At 39.7% G+C, this 27,902-nt stretch overlaps 2 protein-coding genes and 1 pseudogene across 2 annotated transcripts; 2 read left to right on the top strand and 1 right to left on the bottom strand.

Annotated features, from left to right (window-relative positions):
• Positions 1 to 3,451: 3,451 nt before the first annotated feature.
• Positions 3,452 to 5,520, bottom strand: LOC138610065 (uncharacterized). The gene is made up of 2 exons (XM_069682758.1): positions 4,796 to 5,520; positions 3,452 to 3,954 (listed from the first exon to the last, which is right to left on the bottom strand). Exons 1-2 carry the CDS (start codon positions 5,518 to 5,520, stop codon positions 3,696 to 3,698), a joined length of 984 nt encoding a protein of 327 aa, XP_069538859.1. The 3' UTR covers positions 3,452 to 3,695.
• A 7,934-nt stretch (positions 5,521 to 13,454) lies between these two features.
• LOC138610064 (GTPase IMAP family member 7-like) lies at positions 13,455 to 14,939 on the top strand. The gene has a single exon (XM_069682757.1). The coding sequence runs from the start codon at positions 13,455 to 13,457 to the stop codon at positions 14,937 to 14,939; it is 1,485 nt and encodes a 494-aa protein (XP_069538858.1).
• A 6,195-nt stretch (positions 14,940 to 21,134) lies between these two features.
• Positions 21,135 to 26,893, top strand: LOC138610063 (GTPase IMAP family member 8-like; annotated as a pseudogene).
• Positions 26,894 to 27,902: the final 1,009 nt, after the last annotated feature.

Raw genomic sequence — 27,902 nt, 5'->3', positions numbered from 1 at the left:
GTTTGACAACACAGCGTGACAGCGTGGAAACCGTTCAAACACTCGCTCTGACATCACTTCCTCCGATTTCATCTGACATTCTTTTACAGTTTTTCACAATTGCTAAAACAAACCCCGTTCTCTGAACCAACTGCTCAGTGGTCTAAACCCGCATGTGGAATCATCCACTCTTTAGGCAAAACCTTAAACAACTTCAGGCAGTTGGACACCATTTGCAAAACTCTGAACACGATCTCACGCACTGAAACACATTCTGCACTGTGATGCACATGTGCTGCAAAATGATTCACATGGGCGGCAAAAGTTAAACACAACTACAACAGCTGTCATGATTTACACAACTCAAAACTGTTCACACTTGTTTTTAATGATGATATATATAGGCCAGTTCAGAGTGCACTGAATGTTGATACCAACAATGGATTAGAGGTGTTGGATGTAGAGGAGGGCGAAGAGGACAAGGAGGGTGGAAGAAGACGAGGAGGGTCAGGAAGAGGACAAGGAGAGTGGAAGAGGACGAGGAGGGTGAGGAACAGGACAAGGAGGATGAGGAGGGCGAGGAGGAGGACAAGGAAGAGCTAGATCAAGAACAGTTGCATGTATTTCAGATGAAACTCGAGCAGCTATCATAGACCATCATGTTCTTGTTCGTGGGATGACAGTGAGGGAAGCAGGACAAAGAGTACAGCCACCATCATCAGGACAGAGAAGAGAACAGGTCACAGAGTTTGCTGCTCACATTTCATTTACTGTAGAACACTTTGCTCAAAGGAAGGGGACAAAAGAAAACCTCTTACCTTACAACATTTTATATGTAGAAGTAATGTCCATTACCTTGTTACTGTAACTGTATGTTTATGTTTATACTGTAAGTGTTTTTTCCTTTTGTAAAATTGCAGGGCTACCACATGAAGGTGGACGACCTTTGTTCTCCCAACAGCAAGAGGCTGTCATTGTTCAGTTGCACAACATTTTGTCCTGTAATGTGCTTTTCATTTAGAGTTTCCTCTGGGCTTACTGTATTTTTACGGTATACAAGTTCTGAATATGATTGTGATGCAGTTACTTTACAGGCCTACAATAAGCTTTTTCTCTGTAACTACATGCCCTGGACGCTGTGCTCTCATTTCTGTGTCAGTGTCTAATGAATGCTCTGCAGTGTTTATATATAGACTCGCTGTTTGTATGATCTGAAAGAGTTGTTTCATTTGGCTAGTAGAGTCGGAGGTTTTGTGAATGTAGTTTAAATATTTGGTTTTGTGTTTCAAGTTTGGAGAAAATGTGTTTCAAGAAATGTGTCTGAAAAACTGTTTCAAAACAAAACAAACGAGGACATCGTTGTGAGCCGAGTGAAACCCTGCAAACAGATCGGTACATGAGAAGCTGTAGCTGATCAGAAGTTTGTACTCCAAAGCAAAGTCGACGTTATCGGCTTCCTTTGTGTGAGCTGGCTCAAATAAACTTACGACACAAGTAAGGCAGAACCAGCATCACGTAGTGGTTATCACATTTCTGTTAACTAGGCTGTCTTCAGGCTCGGTCTGTCATTTCAAATGTCTTAACTATTCAGGCCTGCTTCAGTCAGGCTGTAATAACGAACAGCAACACAGAAAAGTTATTATGGCTAAAACACGAGAGCTGCAAGAGAAGAGTGCTGCAGAAAACTATGTTGTTCAATCATAAATAAAGACATTTGATTTACTCTTGATGCCTTTGTCTACCTCTGACGTGACCATTTTTACCTTGTAGAGCTCTTCTCTGTAAAAGCTTTAGCCAACACAGGTGATTACAAGGGATGTCACAATCATATCCTACAATTATGTAGTTCTCTGGAAAGTGCAGAATGAGAACCTGAATGTGACGGCAACTATTAAAGAACAAATTCAGATGAACGGGCCTCTGACGCCTCTGAGAACTTCACTTCCTTTGTTGATGCTGCAGCTCCACCTGCTGGATGCTTAAAGCTTGTGGTTACATTTTTAGTGAAAATGTGTTTTGAAACCTACAAAAAGTTATTTTAAATTCTACATATAGAACATTAAAAGTTTCAAATGTGGCAACAGTGTTGACAGCTGGTGGCTTATCCCCGGGGTCAGCCCTACACACGGCTCTGTACGTGTCTGAGGGACTGAGTGACGGTACTTTCAGAGCCAAAGAAATTCATCTCCATATTACCTTTGAACATTTCTCCTGCTTTGTAAAAAAGACAAACTGAATCATTCAAAAAGGAATTTATTCAAGTTTAACACGAGACCAACATGGTGATAGTGCAAGCTTTGCTAAAACAGTTCTATAAATATATAAAATTATTTATTTTACATTGCAAGTTTAAAACAGGTCAGTGCTTAAAAAAACAAGAGGATAAACATTAGAATAAAATGTGCTGTCCCTCTCAGCCTTAAGCCGTTGCATAAATACATGTTCATCTTTTAAAACTAGATTTCATAGGATCAGTTTTTGGAACAGCACAAAGAAGGAAGTCTCATTTGCAAGTCAAAGTATTTGAGGAAGTTATTTGTGGACAAGTTCATGATTGTTTTTATCGAAAACATGTTTCTGATCTTTTCTATCTGGTCTCTAATGGAACAGAATTCACCTGGCAGAGAGACAGATGATCCCTCAGCACCTGATACCAGAGCAGGGACCGTCCCACAGCTCACAGCCTCCTGTGGGGTGTAACAGACGAGCTGGCTGGTCAGTGAGCAGTTTAAAGAGCATTCAGCCAAAGACAAGTTCACTAATGTTTCAGCATCTATGAAAATACGCTGGCCTTTGCGGTGTGTGCTCCCTGTGTCACACTGATGCTCAGGTCATTTGCATAAGTCCTGTTTACAGCATGTGGTTGAATGAGTGCAGAGCCGGAGCTCCAACAAGAGGAAACTGACTCTGCTGTAAACTTCAGGCAGGTTCAAGGAAAGAAGAAAAACACATGAAACATTCAGTCGCTGTGCTGGGAGCTGCCAGGACAAAGAGCAGAACATGAGGATTGTGCCACCTGGTGACAGGTTTATGTAGTGTAACGTGGTAACTTAACTGAATAAAAGAAGCTTTAGACACATTTAAGTGCTGCGAGGAAGATTCAAGTCTATTGCTCCTCCGTTTCAGCTGCTCTCGCTCCTCTGCTGTCGCCTTTCAAACAGTAAAACTGAACCGGACGTTCTGATGTATTTTGGCTGATTGAGACTTTAAGTACAAGATAAGTACGGTGACGAATATTGACGTCCACGTCTTCTGAATTTTCTGGTTATTTTCCCACCTCAGCTGTAACATAATTTGGTAACTTAGTTTTGATGAATTAAAAATAAAAGGACTACTTGGAATCCCTATGTTCAAACCTCTACATGGCTTTTCTGAGTCTTTTGGCACAAGTGAAATGTAGTGAAGCAGATTAAAGTCCACTGCTTCTCAGTTTGACTCCTGCAGTGTTGATTTCAGAGCAGCTCTTCCTCTCGGTGTCTTGGCATTGAATGTCGGAGAGTTATGAGCTGCAGTTGTTGCACAACAGCCCTGAACGATCGTTTTTTATTGCACATCTGGATCCGTTTTCGTCTTTAGGCCACAGCAGTGAAACAGATGTTGCTCATTAATTGGATTCAGACCCACATTTCCCTCGAGAAGGTGGAATTTTACTGTTCGATTGTGTTTTTCCATCACAGATGTAAGAGCAGAAAGAAGACGGGACGTGATGACACTCACTACTGGTCTTTGTTGATGGCGAAGAGGAAGATGATGATGCCCATCAACAGCGCCATCATCATCACCACAGACGTCAGCAGGAAGGCTCGGCAAGCCGGCTTGCCTGTCAGTCTGAATAGAGCTCCGCCCAGGCCGCCTGATTGGCTGCCGGCGCCACCCCCAGCAGGCGGGCTGGGTAGCCCCACATCCAGAGAGCGGTTCACTGATCTCAGAGATGTCAGTGACCTCTGACCCCACCGCTGATGGTGGTCAGTTGACCTTTATTAGAAACAGAGAACAGTAATGATTAAGTGCGAAATGAACATTATTAATTAATCTGCTGATTATTTTTTGTTGGAAAGTTGGAACCATCAAATGTTCTCAAAATCCTTGAAACTATTTCCTGTTACATATTGATTATTTCTCATTGAATCGATTGAACATTGCAGCTCTGTTGCTCATCAAACACAGCTGTGCATGTTATGCCTCCGTTCAATTCTCTCTTTAAATAAAGTTTATAATAAAGAGTATTCTGCACGTGGAAATTAAAGTTTTAACCACAAGAACACATTTTCATGCAACTGTGAGAAACCGACTGAAAGACTGGAAGAACAAAAATGTGATTCTTTTTTATCCTCTGCAGAAACATGAGCCGTGATCAGTTAATGATTAACAGTACATTGTCAAACTGTTCCTGCTGGTTTGTTTTCACCTTCAGTTACTCAGATAAAAAATATTTATCCTATAGAAGCCGTCTTTGTATGTAAACTCGGGAACATAATTACCCGGAGCTTCAACATTTGATTCATCCATTTTGGTTTGGCCTTTTAAAATGTCCATGAAACCAGTTTCCATGGCGACTATTGTCCTGTTTGTTTTTTTAGTATAGTACAGGTACATGTTGCTCCAAACCTCACCTATGGCAGTAGTGATAAGAACCTCACAAACCTTCATTTCGAAAAATGTTAACTTTAATAACCACTGCTGACGTGTGAAGCTGCGTATTAAGTTTTAAAATGACACACAACAAGAGTGTGACTCTAAATTAGTGAATAGACGGTTTTTGAAAGGTATGCATGAAACATTCTTTTAAAAGAGTAACCACACAAAGAAATCTGACCTTTTGACCTGCAGCTTTCCTTTGTTTCGGACGAAGCGGATGCTGTAGACCTTGTGCATGGCGGCCGGCAGGTAAGACAGCACGTCTGAGTCGGTAGCCAGCTTGGGCAGGCCGAGGTCTGGCAGGGGCGTGAAGCTGCGGCACAGCGGACACTGGATGGCATTGGGCTGAGCGGACTTGACGTTGATGCGAGCGAGGCACTCCAGGCAGAACGTGTGCTTGCACTGAAGCATCTTGGGACAGCGGAAGACGTTGTTGAACTGGCTGAAGCAGATGGAGCATTCCAGGTCCGGACAGGAGTCATCTAAGCACTGAGACTGGAGGGGGGACGGGCGGAGATCTGGGGACGGGATGATGACTGAGACCTGGCGGGAAGGGGGCGTGGCGGGGGCGATGTAAGGGTTTGATACTGGAGATGAGACTGAAGTTAAGCTGGTCTGAAGCCCGGATGCAAGGCTGAAGACTGGATCTGAGGCTGGGAGTGGCAAGTTGGAGCGGTCCGGAGGTTGGACCACGTTTTGAACTCCACTTTGTTCTGAGGGGGGCACATGAGGAGGAGAGTTATGTGTCAAAACCGTCACTGAGCTTTGACCCGTCTGGATGACTGGAGGAGACGGTAACACGACTGATGGAGATGGATTATGGGAATTCAAAGAGTCAGGAGACGAATATGAAGGCTGATGGGAAGAGCCAGAGTTCAGGACTGTGTCTCCGTAGGGATTCATGACCGGTGCAGGAACGGTTTAGTTTAAGAAAAAGAGTAAAGCTCCGAGCGGATGAACAGAGGGAGGATGTTGAGTCCTCAGTGGTCAGCAGGGAGAGGAGGCATCAGACTCATGGAGGATGGAGGGATGATGAAGAAATGATGAACAGGCTCCTCATGCAGCTTCAGTCTTCAAACTTAGTCTAAATATGAAAAGACATCATCAATAAACTGCAAAGAAACGGGATTAATAATAAATCTCATTCCCCCTCCTTGGCCCCGCCTCCTGCGTTGGACCTTGACTGGGTGGTGGGCACTTTCAGAACAGAGCTACAAGGGGTCAGTGTTTTTAAGAATAAAACTACTCATCAGTAGTTTGGTTTTGTTTGTCATCCATACAAAATCAAATCCCTCCGAGAAGTTGGACACAAAAGTTGCAGCCAATTCAAATTTAAACAGACATGTAACTCTGACAGACCCACCGTGGCTCCCAACTCTCCCACCTCATTTAAGTTCTTTCATACATTAGTTATAAATTCTAGAGGAGGTGCCAAGTTTCCCTTCTTGATCTCTTTCCAAAAAGATCCTCTAGTCTATCAAAAAGACCTACCTCCATTTACCAGAGATTGAGGTTACATTTCCTCCTGTTTGTGTAAGCTTAGGTAAAACTGAACGCTGCACTGAGTCCGAACGAGTAACTACGACACAACAGGATTCATATACCAGTCTTCAGCAGAGAGGCGTGAACTAGACAGACGTTTGCATTGTCCGTTTTATTTATAAAGGGAAATAACATGCAAAACAAGCTGGCCTAATGTTCCGACGCTGAGAAACACCCACCAGGGATCACATGGACACAACCAGGAACACAAACAGAAACACAGACAGGTCACTGTAGTCTGACCCCGAAACAGACGGACAGACTGTTTCCTGTTATGGTGTGTAGTTTTGCTTTGGTCAAGGAGACAAGATCCCTTATACATCTGTCAATCAAATATTGTACTCATAAGGTGTATTCGAGTAAAACACCCCTGAAAGCTGATATCTTTAAATACCCCGCACACATTGAGACCTTTTTTAACCTTCTCAACAGCTGTTGTTTAATTGGACTTTACAGGCTTCTACTCTCTGTATGGTACTTGCTTTTGGACCATAACGTGTCAAAAAATGTTGAAGTTGTTCAGAACTCATATAGCTTGAAGCAACAAAAAAAAAAAAATACTTACAAAAAAAAAAGTAGAAACTTGACTGAGAGGGATTTAAATCTATTTTTTGAACAGTAAACAACTCTGGTTTTTGAGGCAGACAACAGCAGATGATATCCCGGACTACGATTTAGACAGCCAAAGAGCCTTAAAAAAGGACGTCTCAAGCTAACTATTTAAATTCTTAAATTGAATGACGGACACTTATCCTTAAGCCTCATTTACAGAAATGTTGTGACTTTTTGTTTTGTTCTTGGGGTTTCATCATTTAGGCTAGTTAAAGCAGCATAGCAACAGTTTACAATGATCAGCAACAATAAGTCGGTGTCTCTTTAAATAGAGTTCCATTTCTTACAAGAAATCTCCATCATATTAAACTTAAATAATTCCGTTTAGGTAATGCTGGGTTAGCTTGAGATAGTTATTCATTTAGGGGTTGACGTTTCCAAACAGTCAAGCTTGACAATTTCAAAGCAGGGCTCTTTAATCGTAGGCGCTGGCGTTTTCACGCACGGTACACCAAACCCCTTTCAAAAACCTAGCAACTTACAATGTTAAACGTTATTAGACAAATGTCTCCTGAGAACTGATTGGATAGCAGTTAAAATACCTCAGTACAAAAAGCCTCCGAGTTTGGCTTTGTTTTAAGGAGCAGAAACAACTAAGAATACCTAAGAATCGATTAGCCTTTTACTCGACGTTAAATGTTACTTTGGTGGCAATCAACCATGCCGAATTTCCCTTTACACACGTTTCATTTGTACAACATCTGAAACGATAATTGCAACTGAATGTGTGCCTATATGCGTTAGTAAGACACAAAACCAGAAGATTTATGAATGAAGTTTGGCGTGGAAACCGACACACTGCCCCTACCTTTAACAATCACCACCGACTGTTGTCCTCTCTCATTCCTCGCTTCATCATCTTCAGGTCAGTTACTCACACACTCACACAGACCCTCCTGGAGTTGAGGTTATCGCTCCAGGATTCGTGTTAGTTTTAGCTCAAAGTCTTTCCAGCCTCTCTCTGGCTTTCTAAAGGGACTTCATTTGGGTAGTTAAATAAAAACGAGGAAACGGGATAGTCAAATCACCTGTTGGCCGCGCACATCACTGGCTGTATTTGAAGGCTAACACACCTGAAGAAAGTGATGCTGATTAAGGTAGAGTCTAAAGTGGAGATCTCCATTCCCTTAGATACCACCACCAACCGGAAATTCAAACTCTTTTGATAGTTATTTTTCCTCATTTTGATTGTTGAAATATCTTTTGCTTTTTACTATTTTCAAGCTGTTTACATAATGCCAAACAAGAATACCACCAAATATATATATACATATTTTTTTACAAACCTTATTGTACAATATTTGAATGTACAAACAGTTCAGACGTGTTTAATAGAACTGTAAAATAAAATAAAAATAAATAAATAAAATAAATTGAGAATAAAGGTTGTGACGTGTTAACTTAATTTATGTAGGATTAAAAAAAATATTAGGATATGTTAAGAGAGAAGCACAGGTTATGCCTCTTTGAAAAGCGTACCACACTGTTGAACAGTGTTGTTATTTGTTTTAGTATTTATAATTTGGAAAGTGTTTTAAGTGTATTCTTTACATTTACATAAAAAGCCAGAGAAGCCGTCACCTCAGCTTTTTTCATGCTAAACATTAAGCCGTCATACAATTCAAACCGATGAGTTACGTTAAATACATCCTGTGGCAGTTGTCATGAAGGAGGATATTAGGGGATATAGCTTTTTCAGTACATTTTATTATGGTGTTAATGGGAATTTCTTTTGGAGCTCTTCTCAAGGAGAAGGAATTGCAATATTTGGAACGTCCTTGCTGGCTAAGTGGTGATTGGCACCAATTGAAATGAGAGGAGTGATTACACAAACCAAAAACTCTCCCTGTATGTATTTGAGTACTAAAATAATTAATGTAACCTAACTGTTGCTAAATGTTAATCTAGGGATGTTGGATTGTTTTGTGTTAAAGGCTTGTTTAGCAACCGTAAAGCCAAACAGTATCAACTTTAAAGAAGTATTTTGTAACATATTATAGAGACACTAGTCTCTGCTCCCCCTGCACCTGTCCAGCATCTGATTTTGAGGGAATGGGTCTGAAAGCTTCTTAAATTTCCCAAACTGACGATCTGACATCCACACTCTTCCCTAGAGACAGGAGAGAAACTTTTAAAAGTTATTTCTGTTGTATTCCATGTAAAGAATGCCAGACTAAACTTTACAGCAAAAGCTTGTAAGTGTGATTCGTTATTTCACCTGAAGATGTCCTGAGGAGATAGTAAGGATTTGTACACTGGTAGGTGTGATATCCAAGCTGAAAAAAAACATGGACTCTCTGACCCCGGACACAAATGCAAATGTTGCCACATGTTTTAAATTGAAAGAATACGACCTTCAAATGTGTGATTGACAACGTGAGTGCATGTTAGTAAACAATATTCTTAGGTGTAACTAATGAACCCTTTGGTTTTTCAGGCTTCCACCTTTGTCCGGTTATTCCCAAAACTGACAGCATTATCAAATTGTGTGTCGTTATAAAAATTATTAGACAATATTATTTTGATCAGATTTTTTCCCCCATATCACCTAACCTTCCTGGTACTGGGCGCCGGTTTGTAATGTTAACCATTAACTTTTTCATGTCCTGCCCTCTCAATAATCTAAGGTTGTCCCAGGTGACTTTGGCTTCAGTGCAGTTTCTAAGTTCACTTGGAAGCAGAGAAAATCTCACCTGGTGAGTACACAAAAAAATATGAATTCCAAAAAACAAATTTACAATAACAAATGTGAGAATGTTAACCTTTAATTTAACTTGTCTCAGTGCCGCAGTGTTCTGCCCTCTCAACAAAGAAAGGTTGTGAAAAGTGACTTTGTCTTCAGTGCAGTTTGTTCACCAATGTTCTTGGCAGCAACAATCTCACCTAGTAAGTAAACGCAACTGAAATATTAATTTAAATAAACAATTTTAGAATTACAAATGTGTATTATTGTTAAGAAATGACAATCTTGGATTGGTGGGTAAAAATTGATTGTTACTAATCTGCAGGATTCGATGATGGAAGACCAACAACACGCGACAAAAGCAAGAGGCACCTCAGGTGAGAAACAACATGAGAAGTAACAGTTTGAATAAATTGTTTCAAAAATTTGGTTAACAAAAATCAAGCCTAATGCTATTAAGTATTGGCTTCATGTGAAATGTTCACTGACACAGTAAAATTAGTTTATAAGTGAACAAATAAGACTCTGTTTTCACCACCAGAGTCTAAAGTTCAGAATAAAGGTTAATAAGTAAGTGAAATCACCTTAAGAGAAATATGACACCAACTGAAAAAGAAGATGGTAAATGTTTAATAACCATTGGTAACAAATTAACTTTATTCCATCAGTTACTGCTATGGATTAGAAAACAGGCTATCACACAATATAATTTTATTGAAGGAGGACTGTTAGGTTCACATTCAGCTTCAAAAATAATGATCATACCCGAATACAGTATATATTCAAAAATTGTAACTCTACATGAGTACAGTAAAAGTAAATCATATTGAAATTATAATTCCATAGGCTTTGTATCATTTGAGTAAAAATTCATAATCTAGGTTTTGAAAACTGTCTATATTCAGTATGTCCCTTTTCTATCACTGATCCAGCTCACATTGTTATGTAACCATTAAAATCCTAAGAATTCTGCTTTTGATAATAAAATAAAAGCTGAAATCTACATGGATTGTTAATTGTTGGCTAAATTCAAATTATGAATAATAGTTTGACCACATGGTTCACTCATATCCACAACCAATTATGATTAGGTCTAAGGGTTGAAAGGAAAACGATATAAGGTAGCAATTTCTCTCCCTTACATCTTCTCATATAGCTAACAGGACAGACTCCTGTTACAGTATGAATATTTGGTGAATTGTTACACCATTCAGAGAAGCTCACACTCCATATTGCACATGTTAAATCCACTAGTGTAAATGAATAATAAGATGAGCTGTTGCTGGTAACATTAAAAAGTTGACTTACTAATGATGATAAATACATTTCATTTGTGCAACACACAATAAATCATCTGTGACCAACTTACTTTACATGCTTTTGCACCTATTTTATCTCATAAAAATAAGCACAATTATCAATCCATCTAATTTTGCATCTGCCTCTATTTTTATTTTATGGGGCATCATACCTGTCTTTTAATTGAAGCAATCATGAAAATCACTTAATGTTCAAGCAGAAAGAAATAAAGACATTGAGAAAAGAAATATGATATACAAATAGGTTAATGGCATAACAAAGAACAAGTCCTTTTTAAAATCATGTTACAATTCTATTTTAAAATGAAATGATGGATGTTCATTTACCAATTCATTTTAGTAATTTTTCATCATAACCTAACATTGAATAAATTGTTCTCTCTGCGTTGGAACACACCAGGCTTCCTAGGAAAACGGGTGTCATCCACATAAAGCATGTTTCAGAGTGTGAAAGAAAGTTATTAAATTAAATATTTCCTTTCCCTTACAGATCAAGAGGATCATGTAGTACTACTGAAGTCCCACAACAGCATAAGATTACCACCTTCCAGTGAGTAAAGACTGAGCTAAGACAGAACTGTTCTTTGTGTTCCAATGCTGTGTACAGTCCAATGACTGTATATATAGATGGACAACGCGTCTCCATCTGCTCCCATTGTACGAAATTGATGCCGATATAGCCCCTGTGATAGGCGCTGCCTTCTTGCGATGGTGATGTCATATGGAGCCAGATTCTGCGCTGTAGAGATCGCCGAGTGAAGCGGCCGTAGCCACTTCCGCTAACCCAAACACACACTTAACTTACCGAAAAAACAGCAAGGATCCCGCACACCTGCGTGTTTAACAGCAGAACAGCTTCTTGTGTTGGTCTGAGGTTAAAGGTCACAGGTATGGAAACTTCAATGACTGTAGTGATTGTTTTAGTTACGTTTCCACTCGCGGATCGTCCTCCACTCTGCTCACCCGGAACTGATCGGCTGCAGGAGCCGAATTTGTCAACAGAGCTGTCAATCATCATTTTGACAGCATCAAATAACTAATTAAAAATAAACTTGTCAGAAAAATGAACACTTGGACGTAAATCAGCATGATAAGAACTAACTATAATGACAGAAACCATGTTTGAGAAACATTTATCTGCGTGTATTTTGATTTTATAGTTTGACTCATGTCCCATCTGTTAACATGGAGGAGGCGGGCTTTATGACCTATACTGCAGCCAGTCAACAAGGGGACGCTCTAAAAGTTTTGGCTTCACTTTTAGGGAGCTGTCATGTCGGCCATCTTTTTATACAGTCTACGGTACAGACCAAGAGCAGTTAATTTCCATTTTGACGATGACAATGATTGTCTTTGGTTGCGTATACTTCCTTCCAGATATGTTGAAAAACCAAACACTGCTCGGTGTGGCTTTCCTAACAAGGTGCACACAGGTTGGTTAATTTCCCTTCCTTCTTCAGGAAGTGTTCTAATTAACCTTACTGACACTCCCAGGTACTTGAGGCTGACCTGTGCCCAGTTTGATTACTTAGTTGTGCTAGGTGCTAGTGTTAGGTGCTAGGTGTGGCTCGGCTCAGCTCCATTCTTTATCAGCTGCAGAGCAAAGACTTTATATGAGGTAGGCGCAGCCTCTAGTTTTAGGAGTGAAGCCACTGTGGAAGTGCCTTTATTTTGCATTCTTTCAAATAGTCAGCAGGATTAGACTCACCTGGCTGGGTGAGCTTCAAATAGGAGGTTCACAAACAAATGGTTGATGTAACTGTGCCTGTCTTCTTATACAGTCTATACTGTCCATCTGTCATTGTAAGTAGAAGTTCATGAACCAAAGAAAAGTTATTTCTTGCTGAGATTTCAATGCAAAAACACTGTCAAAATGATGATGATGATGAAATTAATATGAAACATATTTGTAACAAGTTAAAGAACAGGTCTGTCTGCATGATGAGATAAGCGCACACGTTTAATCATGCTTGTATTTGATTGTAGGTCAAATCAACCAACCTGAAGCATTCTCAATCTCAACGCTTAGGCTGCGGCACTGTCAGTTTTCTCTCATGTTGATTTTTGGCTGACCGCCAGGGTCAGCCCTACACACGGGTCAGCCCTACACACGGATCAGCCCTACACACGGGTCTGTATGTGACTGACTGACTGACGGTACTTTCAGAGCCGTAGAGAGAGAGAGTTGCGACATTGCAATGGCGGATCATGGAGCATATTGGACCTCCACTGATGCGACTCTCTGTCTATACGGCTCTGGACACTTTGTTCGGGGAGTAGACAGGGCTGCTGCTCCGCTGCTCTTTGCTGTCCTCACCCATGTCCACAGCGCGCACCTGCTTTCAAACACGTTGTCATCGGCCTCATAAGGACAGTTCTTTTAGTCTTGTTTTAACTCGCACAATACACGGATGATGAAAATCTGTGTTGGGTGGTTTTATTGCCTAATTCATGAGCAGATCTGGAATTCACTGAATGTGAATCATTAACTAACATTTATTTATTTAATGACTTGTGGCTGTAAGAAGTCTGCTCCTTACACAGCAGGCTTTTTTTTCATTTTGACCTACCTCAGCTAAGTATACCTATGCATAGTTTATTGCAGATTGGATTTAGTAGTTACCTGTGAAGTTATTCGTGTTTGGTTTTTCTCATGTACTGTCATTATTTCAGTGTCTGAGATGGTTGTTTCATCACTGAAGTCTGGATCTGGTCACAACAAACCAACTTTAAACCTGGTTCTGTGTGGGAGGAGAGGAGCAGAGAAGACTTTTGCTGCAGAGGTCTTTTCAAGTCTGACAGAGCTTCAACCCGACTCTAACTCATCAGTGTTTGGAAAGGTTTCCCTCGTAGACCTGCCTTCCTTGTGTGGAAAATCTAAGGCGGTAGTGAGGCAGGAATCATCTAGGTATGCTTCCCTCTGTGATCCTGAGGGCGTCCACGCCTTCATCCTGGTCCTACCTGTGGGTCCCTTCACTGATGAAGACAAGAAAGAGTTAAAGACCATCCAGAAAACATTCAGTTCTGGAGTCAATGCCTTAACCATGATTGTGTTCACTGTTGAGTCAGATCTTAAAACTCCAGATTTTGATTTATTTCTAAAGGAAAACAAGGACATCCAGGAGCTCCTTCAGAGCTGTGAGGGAAGATCTTTTGTTCTCAACATCAAAGAGAAGAAGCAGATCCCAGAGCTGTGGGATGCTTGGAAAAAGATAGGAACAGAAGAGTCCAGATACTTTACAAAGGACAGGTCTACCAAGGCTGAAATGGAGAAGGGCTTAGAACAGCAGAACATTGGTGTCAGACCAAAAGCTGAACTGCAGGATGTTAAACAGGGGAGTGCAATAGGAGGTGACACTGAAAATCAGACCAGAGAGCATCTTAGGATGGTGCTGATTGGAAAGACTGGCAGTGGAAAGAGTGCAACAGCAAACACCATTTTAGGCAAAAAGCATTTCACACCCAAAGTTGCCCCGAAGCCAGCGAACACAACTTGTGAGAAAGCAACAGGAGAGATTGAAGGACGGCCTGTCACTGTGGTCAACACCCCCGGCTTGTTTGACACAACTCTGTCTGATGGTGAAATTCAACAGGAGCTTCGTCAATGCATCAGTATGTTAGCTCCTGGGCCTCACGTGTTCTTACTGGTGATGCAGATCGGGAACCTTGCAGAAAAGGAGAAAGACTCTGTGGAACTGATCAAGGGTGTCTTTGGCAATAGGTCTCAAGATTTCATCATCATTATATTCACCAGAGGAGAAGAACTGGAAGGTCGGTCATTTCAGAGTTATCTTGCAGATTGTGGTGCCTTTGTCAAACAACTCATAAATGACTGTGGAGGGAGATACCTGATCTTCAATAACAAAGATGGCACAAATCGCAAACAACAGAGAAAGCTGCTGACCGAGATCGAGACCATGGTACAAAAAAATGGTGGCAGCTGCTACAGCCCTGAGATGTTTCATTGGACAGAGAAAGCAATTGAGAGGGAAGTTGAACAGAAAGTGCAACAAATAAAAATAGAACTAGAAGAAAAATTTGCTTTTGAAAGGAGAGCAGCAAAACAAAATCAGAAAGAGGTAGAAAAACTAAAACAAGAACTGAAAGAACTGAAAGAACTGAAGCAAAAACAGCCTGAAAACAAAAGCTCATGCAACATCCTCTGATTATGTGAAACAAACAAACATTTACAGATCCAGTTGTTTCCTTACTCAAACTATCAAGTGTTGTTTGAAGGTTAAAGAAAACACCACATTTGAAAACAATGTCAAATCTGGCGTAAGTTTTACAAGAGAAACATCTTTTTAAGGGTAAGGCCCTTTTGTTTTGGCTAATTTATGCATGGTTATCATTAACTCTATTAATGAGCAGTACAAATATGCTTTCCAGAGTTTTCAAAGAACCATATGTATCAACAATTTTTAAAGGAACTACCAGATAAATAGTGATGGTGTAGGGAACAGAAGCAGAGCCGCAACCTAAAACAAACCCTGGTCCCTGGTCGTCTTTTGGTCTGTTATATTGTCAGTCCCTGAAATGTATCATTATAAACACAGCTTAACAAGTGATTCGTTGTTGTTACTTTTGCCACTATGTGTCAGCCTACTTATGATATTTTGCAAGTCTTTAGATAGCAACATGGCATCCCATAGCCGCTGTCTGCACTACTGCTGCATTAGTCTTGAGATGCAGATAATGAATGTGATGTGATAAGAGAAAAGACATCATGAGGACATATTCATCATGATCAAATACGTAGGTTTAAATAAAGGAAACCCTTTCAACAAGAGCACAGTAGGTAAAACCAACCTACAAGTCCGCTGAGCTAAATCAACACCTCAAGCTGCATTGCAAAATAATAACATTATGAGCCGTGTGTATCTGACTGTTCAGTGTCATTTTGAAATAGATTCCTGTTAGTGTGTCTACCTGTGAACTCAGCATCACCATATTTTAGTTAATGGTTGTATTTAGGAGAGACCCACAAACATCCATTACACCTCAAGAGGTGGAGCTTGTTAACTACTGACCTGGAGTTAGTTTTAAATCTTCTGATCTGTTTGTATTTCATTCGCTTCATCATTTACTGTTTTTATTCTTCTTTTGATTAATGCTTGTAAATACATTTAAAACATGTGAACATTGTTAAGCTTAAAAGTGGTTTCTGTTAATCTTTTTATTCCGTGATGATGTCTTATATATCAGCCACGCTGTACATTTACTGTAGTAATGAGTTTAGGAATATGTTTTTATCATTATTCTGGTTTTTATCAGTGATTATAAGTGTTTAAAATGTTAGTTCAGACTTGGTCTTTGAGTGAATCAGATTGCACAGAAAGCAAGTAGCTCAAAGACCAACACACAGCCTTATAAACATATGAATAAATTGATGAATTTTTTAATGTGTTTGGTTGTTTTTTCATCTGTTTGTGGTTAAGTATGAGCATTATTCAGTTTGTGCATTACAATCAAGTTTTAATAAGTTATATGCTTGACTAATGTTTGAGTGTAAGATACTGAGTCAAACCAGCTTGTCTCTAAACTCCTAATTACACCTGATTTACTGAGACACGTGTGATAATGGTGCAATCAAATGAGGGGAGTCAGGCCTCTTAATAACCGAGTTGGTTTAAATGATAAGTAATTTTAGGCATGTAAGTGATCAAGAGTTGCCTCTCATTAGGGCCATTTTTTTACTTGTTATTTTATTAAAAATCAGATCAACACCGAGTTTATACATGTTTACTTTTTTATTTCATTTTTTTAATGATTGTTTTTTCCATCAGCTAATATTGGACACATTAAAATGTGAAATTTAAGTTGCGTATGAAAATGGTAATGAACTGTTGCTAATGCTGAGGTGCTGTTTGGATCAGATCCAAAACTTGGAATAGAGAAATCACATCAAGGTGATTCAAAAGATAAAAAACAAGCTTTAACCTTTTGGTCATTGATGAGGAGGACATACCTTTGTCTCTGCCACCTGTTGTACTACTGTTCCAGATTACAGTTGTTTTAAGTTATTGATTAATCTCCGTTCTCTGTATTTTGCCCTGAAGCGTTCCCCAGGGTTCTTTAGGGAGAGTTTTTATCCCAAATTTTGTAATTGTTTATAATTGTGACGTTGCCACACCAGTGCACAATTGCAACATTTAATAAGAGACATTTGTTTTAATTTAAGAAAATTACACTGTACAGAACCAGACAAGACAACGTGGGAAGTGAACCCGGTAAGAACAAGAAAAAGAGGGCATAAGAAGGGTTTACTGTAAGAAGGAATTATTAATGTATTTATGCTAAATATATGAATATATCTGGAGTTTATAACAATACACTGTGTGTCAAGTGCAGCTGTTTGCAGTGGAGAAACATTCACACTGGCTGGTTAAAGTCTTATCAGTCACCATAAACATGTTCACCTAGCTGTCCACACAAATGCCATTTTATTTGTTGAAATATTATTTTGCTTCAACTATTTTCAAGTTGTAAAATTCCAAACAAGAATACCAAAAAAACATATATATATATACATATACATATATATATTACAAAATGTATTGTACAATATTTAAATGTACAAACAGTGCAGATGGGTTTAACATTACTGTACATAAAATAAATTATATGACTCAAAAATAAATTGAGAATAAAGGTTGTGACGTGTTAACTTAATTAATGTAGAATTAAAAAAATATGAGGATATGTTAAAGAGAAAAGCACAAGTTTATCCTGTTTAAGCGGACCAAACAGTTGTACAGTGTTATTTGTTTTAGTATTTATAATTTGTTAAGTTTAAGTGTATTCTTTACATTCACATCAAAAACCAGAGAAATCGCAGACGCCTTCACTTCAGCTTTTTTCATGTAAAACATTAAAACTTCATACAATTCAAACCAATATGTTAAGATACATCGTATGGCAGTTGTCATGAATGGGGATGTTAGCTTAAGAGACAACTGTTTTTTCAGTGCTAAGTTTTGTACATGTTTTTAGGGTTTTTTTACTGCCGTAAAGTTGGGCATTTTTTTAAGGTGTTTATGGGGATTTGCTCACTTTTGGAGCTCCTCTCAAGGAGGAAGAACGACGTGATTGGCACCAGTCGGAATGAGAGGAATTAGTTACACTTTTAAGAAATAACTTTTTAAGATGTTGTAAAGACACTAGTTTATTTCAAGTATTTCAACAGAAGTCTCTGAAACTCGCTCGCTAGGTGTTGTTGCACCCATCAAACATCAGATTTGGAGGCACTGTGTCTGAATGTTTCTTAAGTCAACACTCTCTTCTCAAGCAACAGGAAATTAAATGAGCAAGTAAACAAGCTTTCTTTCAAAAATGTACTAATCTATTTCTGTTGATTTCCACGTAAAGAATACAAGATTAACAGGAAAAGCTGAATGTGTGCATCGTTATTTAGCCTCAAGATGTCCTGAGGTGATGGTGAGGATTTGCTGGACTTTCCAGACTACAGAGCTTTATTTCAAGGGATTTAATGCTTGCATCGTTTGTCTTTTGTCGATTATCATACGTGTTATATTATACAATTATGTTAAGTATATAAACAATGCTAACTTTATCAGCTACAATTGTTGTTTGAATGTTTATGTCCGTAGAAACGGAGCCAACATAATAAAATAAAAAGTCTGTAAAGACTTCAGGGAAATGTGGGTGGGTCTTTTCGGATATTCTTATAATTACAGTAACCCTTGTAGATATGAGGAAGTACATGTATGAAAGCATTTTACCTGAGGTGTAGTTTCCCAAGCCACACCCGCTTCTCATATGTCAGTGTTAATAGTGAAGAAAACATACTGTTTCAGTAAGAGTTCAACTAAACATCAGAGAAACTGAAGTGCTGAAAAATATTTGGAGGTTTGAATTGATTTCAGATTTCAATTGAAACACTTGAAATTAAACTGATTTGAGTCTAAAAATAACTTACAATGTACTCTCTTTTGTCTCATTAACATGGAAACAATTAGTCATCCTTGAAATATGCTGACTCACATCTAATCATGCGATCATGAATGTATCTTAACTGCGTGTGAATCTTCTCTCCTTTCACTCGATCATCTGGGTGCGCTGATGCAGCAAGAGTTTCAGCAGGTGAGTACAGAACTAATAAATACATTCAGAAAAATAAATACATTTGTAATGGTGAGAATAGAACTGATCATTTAACCGCACTGCGTTGACATCAGCAGTTATTGATTATTGATCATTTATAATCCTCAGGTCAGTGTTAGCGTTTCAGATCAGACTCACAGCTTGTTATTATCACAGAAACTAATTGTTATATACTAATACACTCTGAGACGCTGTTGTCAGGAGAACAGAAACTTACTGTACAACTTTTTTCTTTGAAGTAACTCCTGTGAGAAACAGAGAGAAGTATCTCAACAGTTTTATCAACATAAATCAAAGCCAACATTTCAGATTTCCCTAGATAACTGTTGTATACTGTATACATGTTTAATATTAAGTTCAACATTTTAGGCGGGTAAGGAGAACAAGTTAGTCCAGTTAATCCAAACCCAGCTACACACAAATACACAGGCACACACTGACTGATGTTTAGCAACTGAACTAATGAGAGATTAAAACTTTTAATCACAGAATGTACTTTTAAACTGTTTTGCCTTTTATGTAGATTTCCCGTCTCAAGTTGAGTTTCCTGTGATGTGTTAACGAAGACACTATGGCCACTGCAAAATCTGGTAAGTCCAGTCAGATTTTATGATTTTATGAAAATATGTTGTTGATTTTGAGGGGTTTTTTTAAGATTAAGATAAAAAAAAAGGCAGTCATTATATTCATAATGCAAATCCTTTACAGTCAGTGACCAGCTGAAGTACGAGCCTTTACAGTAAAAATGTAGCTAACAACATGGCCTCAGCCTCTGCGTGCGAGCTCAACCTACCGAGCTAAACCGGCACCCATGCAGCACGTTTTTTATCATATGATGTGTTTTTAAGATAAAAACTATGAATGAGTGTAGTAAATCAGAAGTGATCACTGAAGACACATGTGGAGACCAATGACTGTATAGACGCACCACCCATCTCCATCTACTCTCCATCTATTGTACAAAATTGAAGCCAAAATACCCCCCGTGACAGGTGCTGCCATCTTGTCCTGGTGACATCATTTGAAGCCAGAGCCGCACATTAGAGATCAGTGGGTGGATCGTTGCTACTCCCGCTAACCAAAACACACTTAAAGAAAAAAGAGCCAAGATCCAGCACGTCGGTATATTTGACAGCTTCTTGTGCTGTATGAAGCACACATTCACAGATGTGGAAACTTCAATGACTGAAGTGATTGTTTTAGTTACTTTTCCTCTTACCGTTCCTCCTCTACTCTACTCTGATGATCCTGAACACATCGGCTGCAGGAGCCGTATTTGTCAACAGAGCTGTCAATCATTATTTTTACAGCATCAATTAACTAACTATAATGACAGAAACCATGTTTGAGAACATTTATTGGGCTTGTATTTTGATTTTATAGTTTAACCAATGTCCCATCTGTTAACATGGAGGAGGCGGGCTTTATGACCTATACTGCAGCCAGTCAACAGGGGGCGCTCTAAATGTTTTGGCTTCACTTTTAGGGTCGTCCATCTTTTTATACAGTCTGTGGTGGAGACGCATCATAATGCTGGGTGTAAACAGCTGGAACCTGAGCTGTCAGCTTGTGATCAGATCACCTGAGTTGCATGTTTTTACAAACCGGGCCACAGAAAACAAAGTGATAGGGTGTTTTGTAGTTTAGGGTTGTCCAGCAGAGGGCTGCAGAGACCTGTCAATACTAAATGCAAACTACTGCAATTAGTTTCATACGGAAGAGGATTAGGGCCACTGTAAAAAAAAAAAAAAAAAAAGGTCCAATACATTTCTTTTTTAAAATTTTATTCAAGTCAGAATTCTGCGAATAAAGTCAGAATTCTGCCTTTAATCTCAGAATTCTGACTTTTTTCTCAGAATAATTTTTTTTAAAAAATTTATTGGACCTTAATTTTTTTTTTTACAGTGGCCCTAATCCTCTTCCGTTGTTTCAAGACAGCCTTTCCTTTTTTGAATTGGAAAGGTACCTTGAAGGTCAAAATGGAAAACAAATGAGTCAATTTAACCTGGAGCATAAAAATTTTGGCAATTTTAAGTAAACTAAAATCAAAAAGGTTTAAATTAGTGCAAATTTACAAAACACTTTAAAATGTAATGTGTTGACTAAGCCCTTAAGACCTGTAAGAATCACATGCTATGGATTCTTTTACATTCCAAATTGCTCATTGTTTTTATTCCCTCCCAGGTAATCAGCTTCCTGTTGTAATTTATTTATTTATTTATTTTTCAGATTTTGAGATGAGGGTTGTTCTGCTGGGGAACAGCTGCTCTGAACGGAATTCAGTGGGAAACTTCTTAATGGGAGGGAAAGTGTTCAACACAGAGGAAGAACCACAATTCATGAAAGTCACAGGGCGGTTCACGGACAAAGTAATAACTGTCATCAACACTCCAGATCTGCTGCTTCCCAAAATCTCTGAGGACAAACTGAAAAAGCATTTAGAAAAACTTGCAAGAATCTCTGCACCTGGACCTCATGTGTTCCTGCTGCTTCTAAAGCCTGAAGGCTTCACTGAGGAACACAAACAGAGTCTGTGCAGAGTCCTTCAACTCTGTAGTGACCAATCATTTGATCATTTACTGGTTCTGATATCAACTTCCGGTGTAGAGAGTTCAGGTGTCATAGGGAGTTATGTAAAGACTCAACCCTTTCAAGACATAATCAGAATGTGCAAATACAGATACTTGAAGATGGAGAACCTTGAACTTCAAGAGCTGTTAACAAGTATGGATCAAATTGTGAAAAAGAACAGCAGAGAGCATCTAAGCTTTGATGATTTTAAGAACACAACAACGCCTGGTAAGCATTCTGACCGGATGATTTTGTTTGATGATTCTCATAATTTACTGTATCTGTTGTTCATTCACGATATAAATAATAACATTTTTTTTCCCCCCCAGGGTTGACATCAAGGATGGAAAGTAGCACTTCATGTCAGCGTAAGTAAATATCCTTCAACAAGGTAGAGACTTTCAAGATCCTACTGTCAGACGCTGACTGCAGTGAGAAAGGTCTGCACAGAATAGATAAACACAGTGCCCTGAATGATCCTGTTAGTGACACGTTACTTATTCAGTAACCACTTTCACATTTTAGCAGGCAAATTACTTTCATAATATTCTTACATAACATCAAATACCAATTAATAATGTGTCTGCAATCAGTTATAGAGTGTGCTGAAAATATGCTCATTGCAATACTGGAAGCTAATTTCTAAATTGTTTTTCTTTATTCCAGCTCATAATTTCCGGATCGTGTTGTTTGGAAAAAGTGATGATAAAAAAGCAACACTGGGAAACGTGATCGTAGGAAAAAAAGACTTTAATGTCCTAAAAGGCTTTACAACCAAACACAGTGCTTCCTGTGGAGAGTGGAGCGGGAAACAGTTAACAGTGGTGAAAACTCCAGACATGTTCAGTCTGTCTCTGGAAACAGTCAGACAAGAGATGAGAAGCTGCGTCACTCTTTGTCCTCCTGGACCAAATGTTCTGCTGCTGTTAGTGAAACCTTCTGATTTCACTGAGGAGAACAGACGAACACTGAAGTTCATCCTGAGTCTGTTTGGACAAGATGCTTTAAAACACTCGATGGTTATCATGACACACAAGGAGAATGAAAGATACACTGTCAATCATCTCCTCAGAGACTGTGGAGAAAGACACTACAGCATGGCTGAAGACAACCATTTGTCATTAATGATGAAGATTGAGAACATTGTGCGTGAAAACAAAGGAACCTTCCTCACCTTCACTGAAGAGTCCTTAAGACCAAAGTCTGGACCCAACAAAGCAGCTCTAAACCTGCTTCTGTGTGGGAGGAGAGGAGCAGGGAAGACTTCAGCAGCCGAGGCCATTTTAGGTCAGACAGATGTTCATTCAGTCTCCAGCTCATCAGAGTGTGTTAAACATCAGGGAGAGGTGTGTGGACGTTGGGTTTCCCTGGTGGAGCTGCCTGCCTTGTATGGAAAACCTCAGGAGGCAGTGATGGAGGAATCATTCAGGTGTATCTCCCTCTGTGATCCTGAGGGTGTCCACGCCTTCATCCTGGTCCTACCTGTTGCTCCCCTCACTGATGAAGACAAGGGAGAGTTAAAGACCCTCCAGAACACCTTCAGCTCTCGAGTCAATGACTTCACCATGATTGTGTTCACTGTGGAGTCAGATCCTACAGCTCCAGCTGTTGTTAACTTTGTAAACGAAAGCAAAGACATCCAGGAGCTCCTTCAGAGCTGTGGAGGAAGATCTTTTGTTCTCAACATCAAGGACAAGCAGCAGATCTTTGAGATGCTAGCCATTATAGAAAAAAATGGACAACTTGGACTCAAATGTAAACCAATCAGCTACACAACAGAAACATTTGCATATGCCCAAATAGAAAAAGTAATTACACTACAGGCTGAGCTTAAGGGCCTGAAAACAGAAAGGATAATAATCAGAGGTAAGTACTACTATTTAAAAAAATTTTTTGAATGAATTATACTGAATTACTTTTATTTGGGGCTGCATGGTGGTGCAGTGGTTAGGGTTAGCTTAGGGTTGTCCTAGTTGGGACAAAGTTGGCTCTCTGTGTGGAGTTTGCATATTCTCCCTGTGCATCCGTGGGATTGCTCTAGGTACTCCGTCTTCCTCCCACAGTCTCCCAAAGACATGCTTGCAGGTTAATTGGTGACTCTAAAATAGGTGTGGGTGTGAGTGTGAAAGGTTGTCTGTCTCTCTGTGTCAGCCCTGTGATTGACTGGCGACCAGTCCAGGGTGTACCCCACTTCTCCCCCAACGACAGCTCGGATAGGCTCCAGCCCCCCCGTGACCCTGAACAGGATAAGCAGTATAGATAATGGATGGATGGATGGACGGACTTTTATTCTGTGTTCTAAACCAGGGGTTCCCAAACTTTTCCATGCCAAGGCCCCCCAAACAGCATTAGCGTCTGGCTGGGGACCCCCAAACCCACAGACAACAGAGAGTGGGACAGCGTCGATTTTTTTGGCAGCATTCTCACCAAGCAATTCTTGGACAATGTCTTTGGTAGCTGGTAGAATCAAATCCTCTCCAATTGTGTGAGGTTTTTTAGCACGAGCGATGTGGTATGAGGCTAAAAATGATGCCTTCAGGGCCCGCTCGGGCACGGTAGCTTGCTGTGTGAATGCAGCAGATTGCCTGACCAAATGCTCTTTACGTCTGAAGAAGTCTACTGTTTTATCGGCCTCTGCCGGATGTTTTTGCATCAAGTGACGCTGAAGTTTCGAAGGTTTTAAACACTCGTTTGAGAGGGTCTCCAGACAGAGGACGCATTTCGGGCAATCATGGCCATTTTTCTGTATTGCTGTAAAGCCATACTTAGTGTATGCTGCCTCATGAGAGTGAGTTCTGCTGAGTTCTTAGGTTTTTTTGCAGCAAAGTCCTCCATGGCAGGGCTGTTGGTCTGCTCCTTCGGTCTATTTGTTGTCAAAAAACTGTCCATTTGGCGCTAGCTAGCTACACGCAAGCTTGAGGAGCAGAGCAGCTTGATAAAAACCGCCAGGTCTACACAGATTATGACGTCGTCATGCCGAATTTGCAGCTGAATTTGAGAATCCGAGATTACGTCAGTTTACGTGTTGTACGGTTCAGGACAAATGGTTATTTATAAAATAAAAATAAAATGTATTCCTCCAATTTTCTGAGGCCCCCCTAGTGCCCCCTGGCGGCCCCCCAGGGGGCCGCAGCCCCCACTTTGAAAACCACTGTTCTAAACCATTAATTTAAGCAATAGTACACCAGAGGGAGTGCCGTTGCATCGAATATCAATTAGGCTGTGATTGGGTCATAGGAAAAAGGAAGCACTTTCTTTGGTAGCATGTGTAATTCTTTGGTGCCAGCTTTGATCAGTCTAGACAAAGACTGTTTATGTAACGTTGTTAACAGTATTTGAACACCTGAAGGAAAGTGATACATGTAGTCAGTTCATCAAATCAAATTACTTACTTGAAACAAACGGTTGTATACTTTACATGTCATACCTTGCAGTCTATGCTGTTTCATCAGTCAGCATTAAAAGTAACTTAAGTCCTTCTTATTTTACAGGTGATGACGAGAAGCAGAGCCCAGAGTGTCTCAGGATTGTGCTGATCGGGAAGACTGGCAGTGGAAAGAGCTCTTCAGGAAACACCATTCTAGGAAGAGACGAGTTTGAGGCTGAACCAAGTCAAACATCAGTCACAAAACGTTGTCAGAAAAAACAGAGTGAAGTAAACGGGCGTCCCATCACGGTAGTCGACACTCCTGGCCTGTTTGACAACAGTTTGTCCCATGAAGAGGTTCATGAAGAGATGATAAAATGCATCAATCTTCTGGCTCCAGGACCACACGTCTTCCTGTTGGTGTTACACATCGGCAGATTTACAGAAGAAGAAAAGGAGACAATAAAACTGATCAAGGAAGGATTTGGGAAGAATGCTGAAAAGTTCACCATCATTCTCTTAACGGGGGGAGATGCATTAAGGCAGAAGAACATGTCCATTGAAGAATACATTGAAAAAAAATGTACTGATTCCTTTAAGAATCTACTCACTGACTGTGGAGGAAGATACCATGTGTTTAATAACTATGAGGAACAAAAAGAAACACAAGTCAGTGAGCTGATAACAAAGATCGACACAATGGTGAAGGAAAATGGAGGCAGCTGCTTCACCAATGAGATGCTGCAAGAAGCTGAAGCAGCTATAAAGAAAGAGATGGAGAGGATCCTGAAGGGGAAGGAAGAAGAGATGAGGAGAGAGAGGGAGGAACTTCAAAGAAAACATGAAGAAGAAGTGAAAGCAATGAAAAGAAGAATGGAAGAACAGAGAGCAGAAACTGAAAAGGAAAGAGAACTGAGAGCAAAACAGAAAAGGAGGAAAAAATCAACAAGGAATGTGAGGAGAGAAAGAAAGAACAGAACAAAAGAGAAGAAGAAGACAGCAAGAGAAAACAACTGGAAGATATTCAACGACAGGAGTGGGAACAGAAACTTTCAGCTTTGGTAAAGAAGATAAAATCAGAGACAGAGGACAAGGAAACTATTGACAGAGAGCTGGAGGAGACCAGAGAACATATGAGGAAAGAAAGAGAGAACTGGGAGAAAGAGAAAAAAGAATGGTGGGTTGAGCGTTTTCAAGAAAATGAACAGATTCGATATGAGGAACAAACAAAACTGAAAATGCTCCAAGAAGAATACGAACAGGAAAAAGAAAATAATGAAAAGAAAAGGAAGGAAGATGATCGAATCAGACGGGAACAAGAGGAAAAGGAGAAAAAAGCCATTGAGGAGAAACATAAGACAAAAATGGAGACTATGAAGAAGACACATGAAGAGGAGGCCAGAAAGAAAGCAGAAGAGTTTAATGAATTCATGGACAAATCCAAAAAGGAATCTGCAGCCCAGAAGCAGGACTACGAAAAACAAATGAGAGACAGAGATAAAAAGTATGACCTCTTAAAGGCGCTCTCGATCCACAAGGAAGAACAACTAAAGAAAAAACATCAGGGCGAACTTTACGAAGTGGTTAAATGTGTGACCAGAAAGAAGGAAAACATGCAGAAAATCAACAACTTACTGAAAAAACACAAAAAAGAAATGAAGGCGGAAACTGAGGAAGAGAAGAAGAACCTGCAGGAAACACATGAAAAAGAAATAACTGAGCTGATACAGGAACTTATGGGTGATGTGGGCCCATCAACGTGTCCCATTTTATGAGATTTCACTCATGTCAAAGTCACGATAACAAAGCAGTTTTAGATGTGACTCGTTTTTCTATCTCCATTTGGTCCCAACAAAGATTTGAAAGATTTCATTTCAATATTTTGCTTTGGATTACACTGTTCTGCTTACTGTGGCCACAGAACAGAATCAGGCTCTTTATCTCAAACAGGTTTTTGTACCAGACTGTGATCATGATGATGTGGAGGTGCAAAAACTACACAGCTGATCTCAGACAAGGTAGAAGAGATTACCACAGTTTTTTTTCAGTTAAATACATTTTCAGTGGAATTGAAATGTTGCAAATACACATAAGAAACACAGGAGGGCTCACTATGTCACAGACCATTTTAATTCTCAAAGTCAAAGTTCATGAAAGATGTAAAACGTGATGGTGGAGACAAAAGTAAACTAATGAAACTTTTATCAACATAAACTGATATGTGACAAAAGTAGCTGCACTGAAAAATGAAATATATATTTCACAATAATTGGCTAACTCCATGAGGAAGTAATGTTCTTTCTTATCAGCTTGTAGATCACAGTGAGAAGACAGCCTGTCTTCTGTTGGTCAGTTTGGACCTGATTTGTTTTCATCAGTCAAAATGTTTAGGAGAGCTCTGGAGAGCGTTGGGTTGTAGTCTAATTAGCTTGTCTTGGATTGACAGATTGTGACAAATAGTACTAGCAAGTGGCCATGTTATAAGACACAGCAATGGACATACAGGTGTCCAAGTAATTATCAGTACCTTCTGTTTTTGTAGGTAATCAATGTGGATGTAGAAATAATGACTGTGATGGTGTTTCAGTGCAGTTTAACCTTTTTGGAGTGTGGGAGTGTGTATTTGATTGTAGTTCAGTCGAGTGTGTCCCTCAAGGCCAGATGTCCTGCCCACCTGTGCTGCTGGCAGGCGAGAAGCCTGACTGGTGTGAGCCCAGTTTAGAGCACCAATTACAGCTGAGAATTAACCGACTCAACCTTCCAGAGCTTGGCCTGCTCGTCATTGGAGGAACAGCCCTGACACCAATCAGCTTGCAACTTTCCCTTTTCATTGTGTAGCTTTGCTAACTGAGCTATTTTTGTGTTATTGTGAAGAGGACTGGTTGTGTGTTTTTTCATGTATTATGAGGTACGAGTTTACTACCTGGACTCGACCAGGGATTCGTTTATTTTTAGATAACATTTACACTCACGTTAGAATTCTTTTGTTAGAGACATTAGATGCAGGGTGCTGACTCACTTGTTTTTGTTTAAAATAGATAAATACGTTTTTTTCAGAAAAGTTTTG

Source organism: Semicossyphus pulcher, unplaced genomic scaffold (assembly GCF_022749685.1).
Source record: "Semicossyphus pulcher isolate SPU_LCO1_2020_fin unplaced genomic scaffold, fSemPul1.0.p SCAF_6, whole genome shotgun sequence".
Taxonomy (NCBI): Eukaryota; Metazoa; Chordata; class Actinopteri; order Labriformes; family Labridae; genus Semicossyphus; species Semicossyphus pulcher.
This window is presented reverse-complemented; position numbering and strand designations above follow the sequence as displayed.

Excerpts from the sequence above, each read along its gene's own strand:
- LOC138610065 (XM_069682758.1), bottom strand. The coding sequence starts at position 5,520 with ATGAATCCCTACGGAGACACAGTCCTGAACTCTGGCTCTTCCCATCAG. Across the intron at positions 3,955-4,795 it reads GGAAAGCTGCAGGTCAAAAG|GTCAACTGACCACCATCAGC; the intron begins GTCAGATTTCTT and ends TTTCTAATAAAG.
- LOC138610064 (XM_069682757.1), top strand. The coding sequence starts at position 13,455 with ATGGTTGTTTCATCACTGAAGTCTGGATCTGGTCACAACAAACCAACT.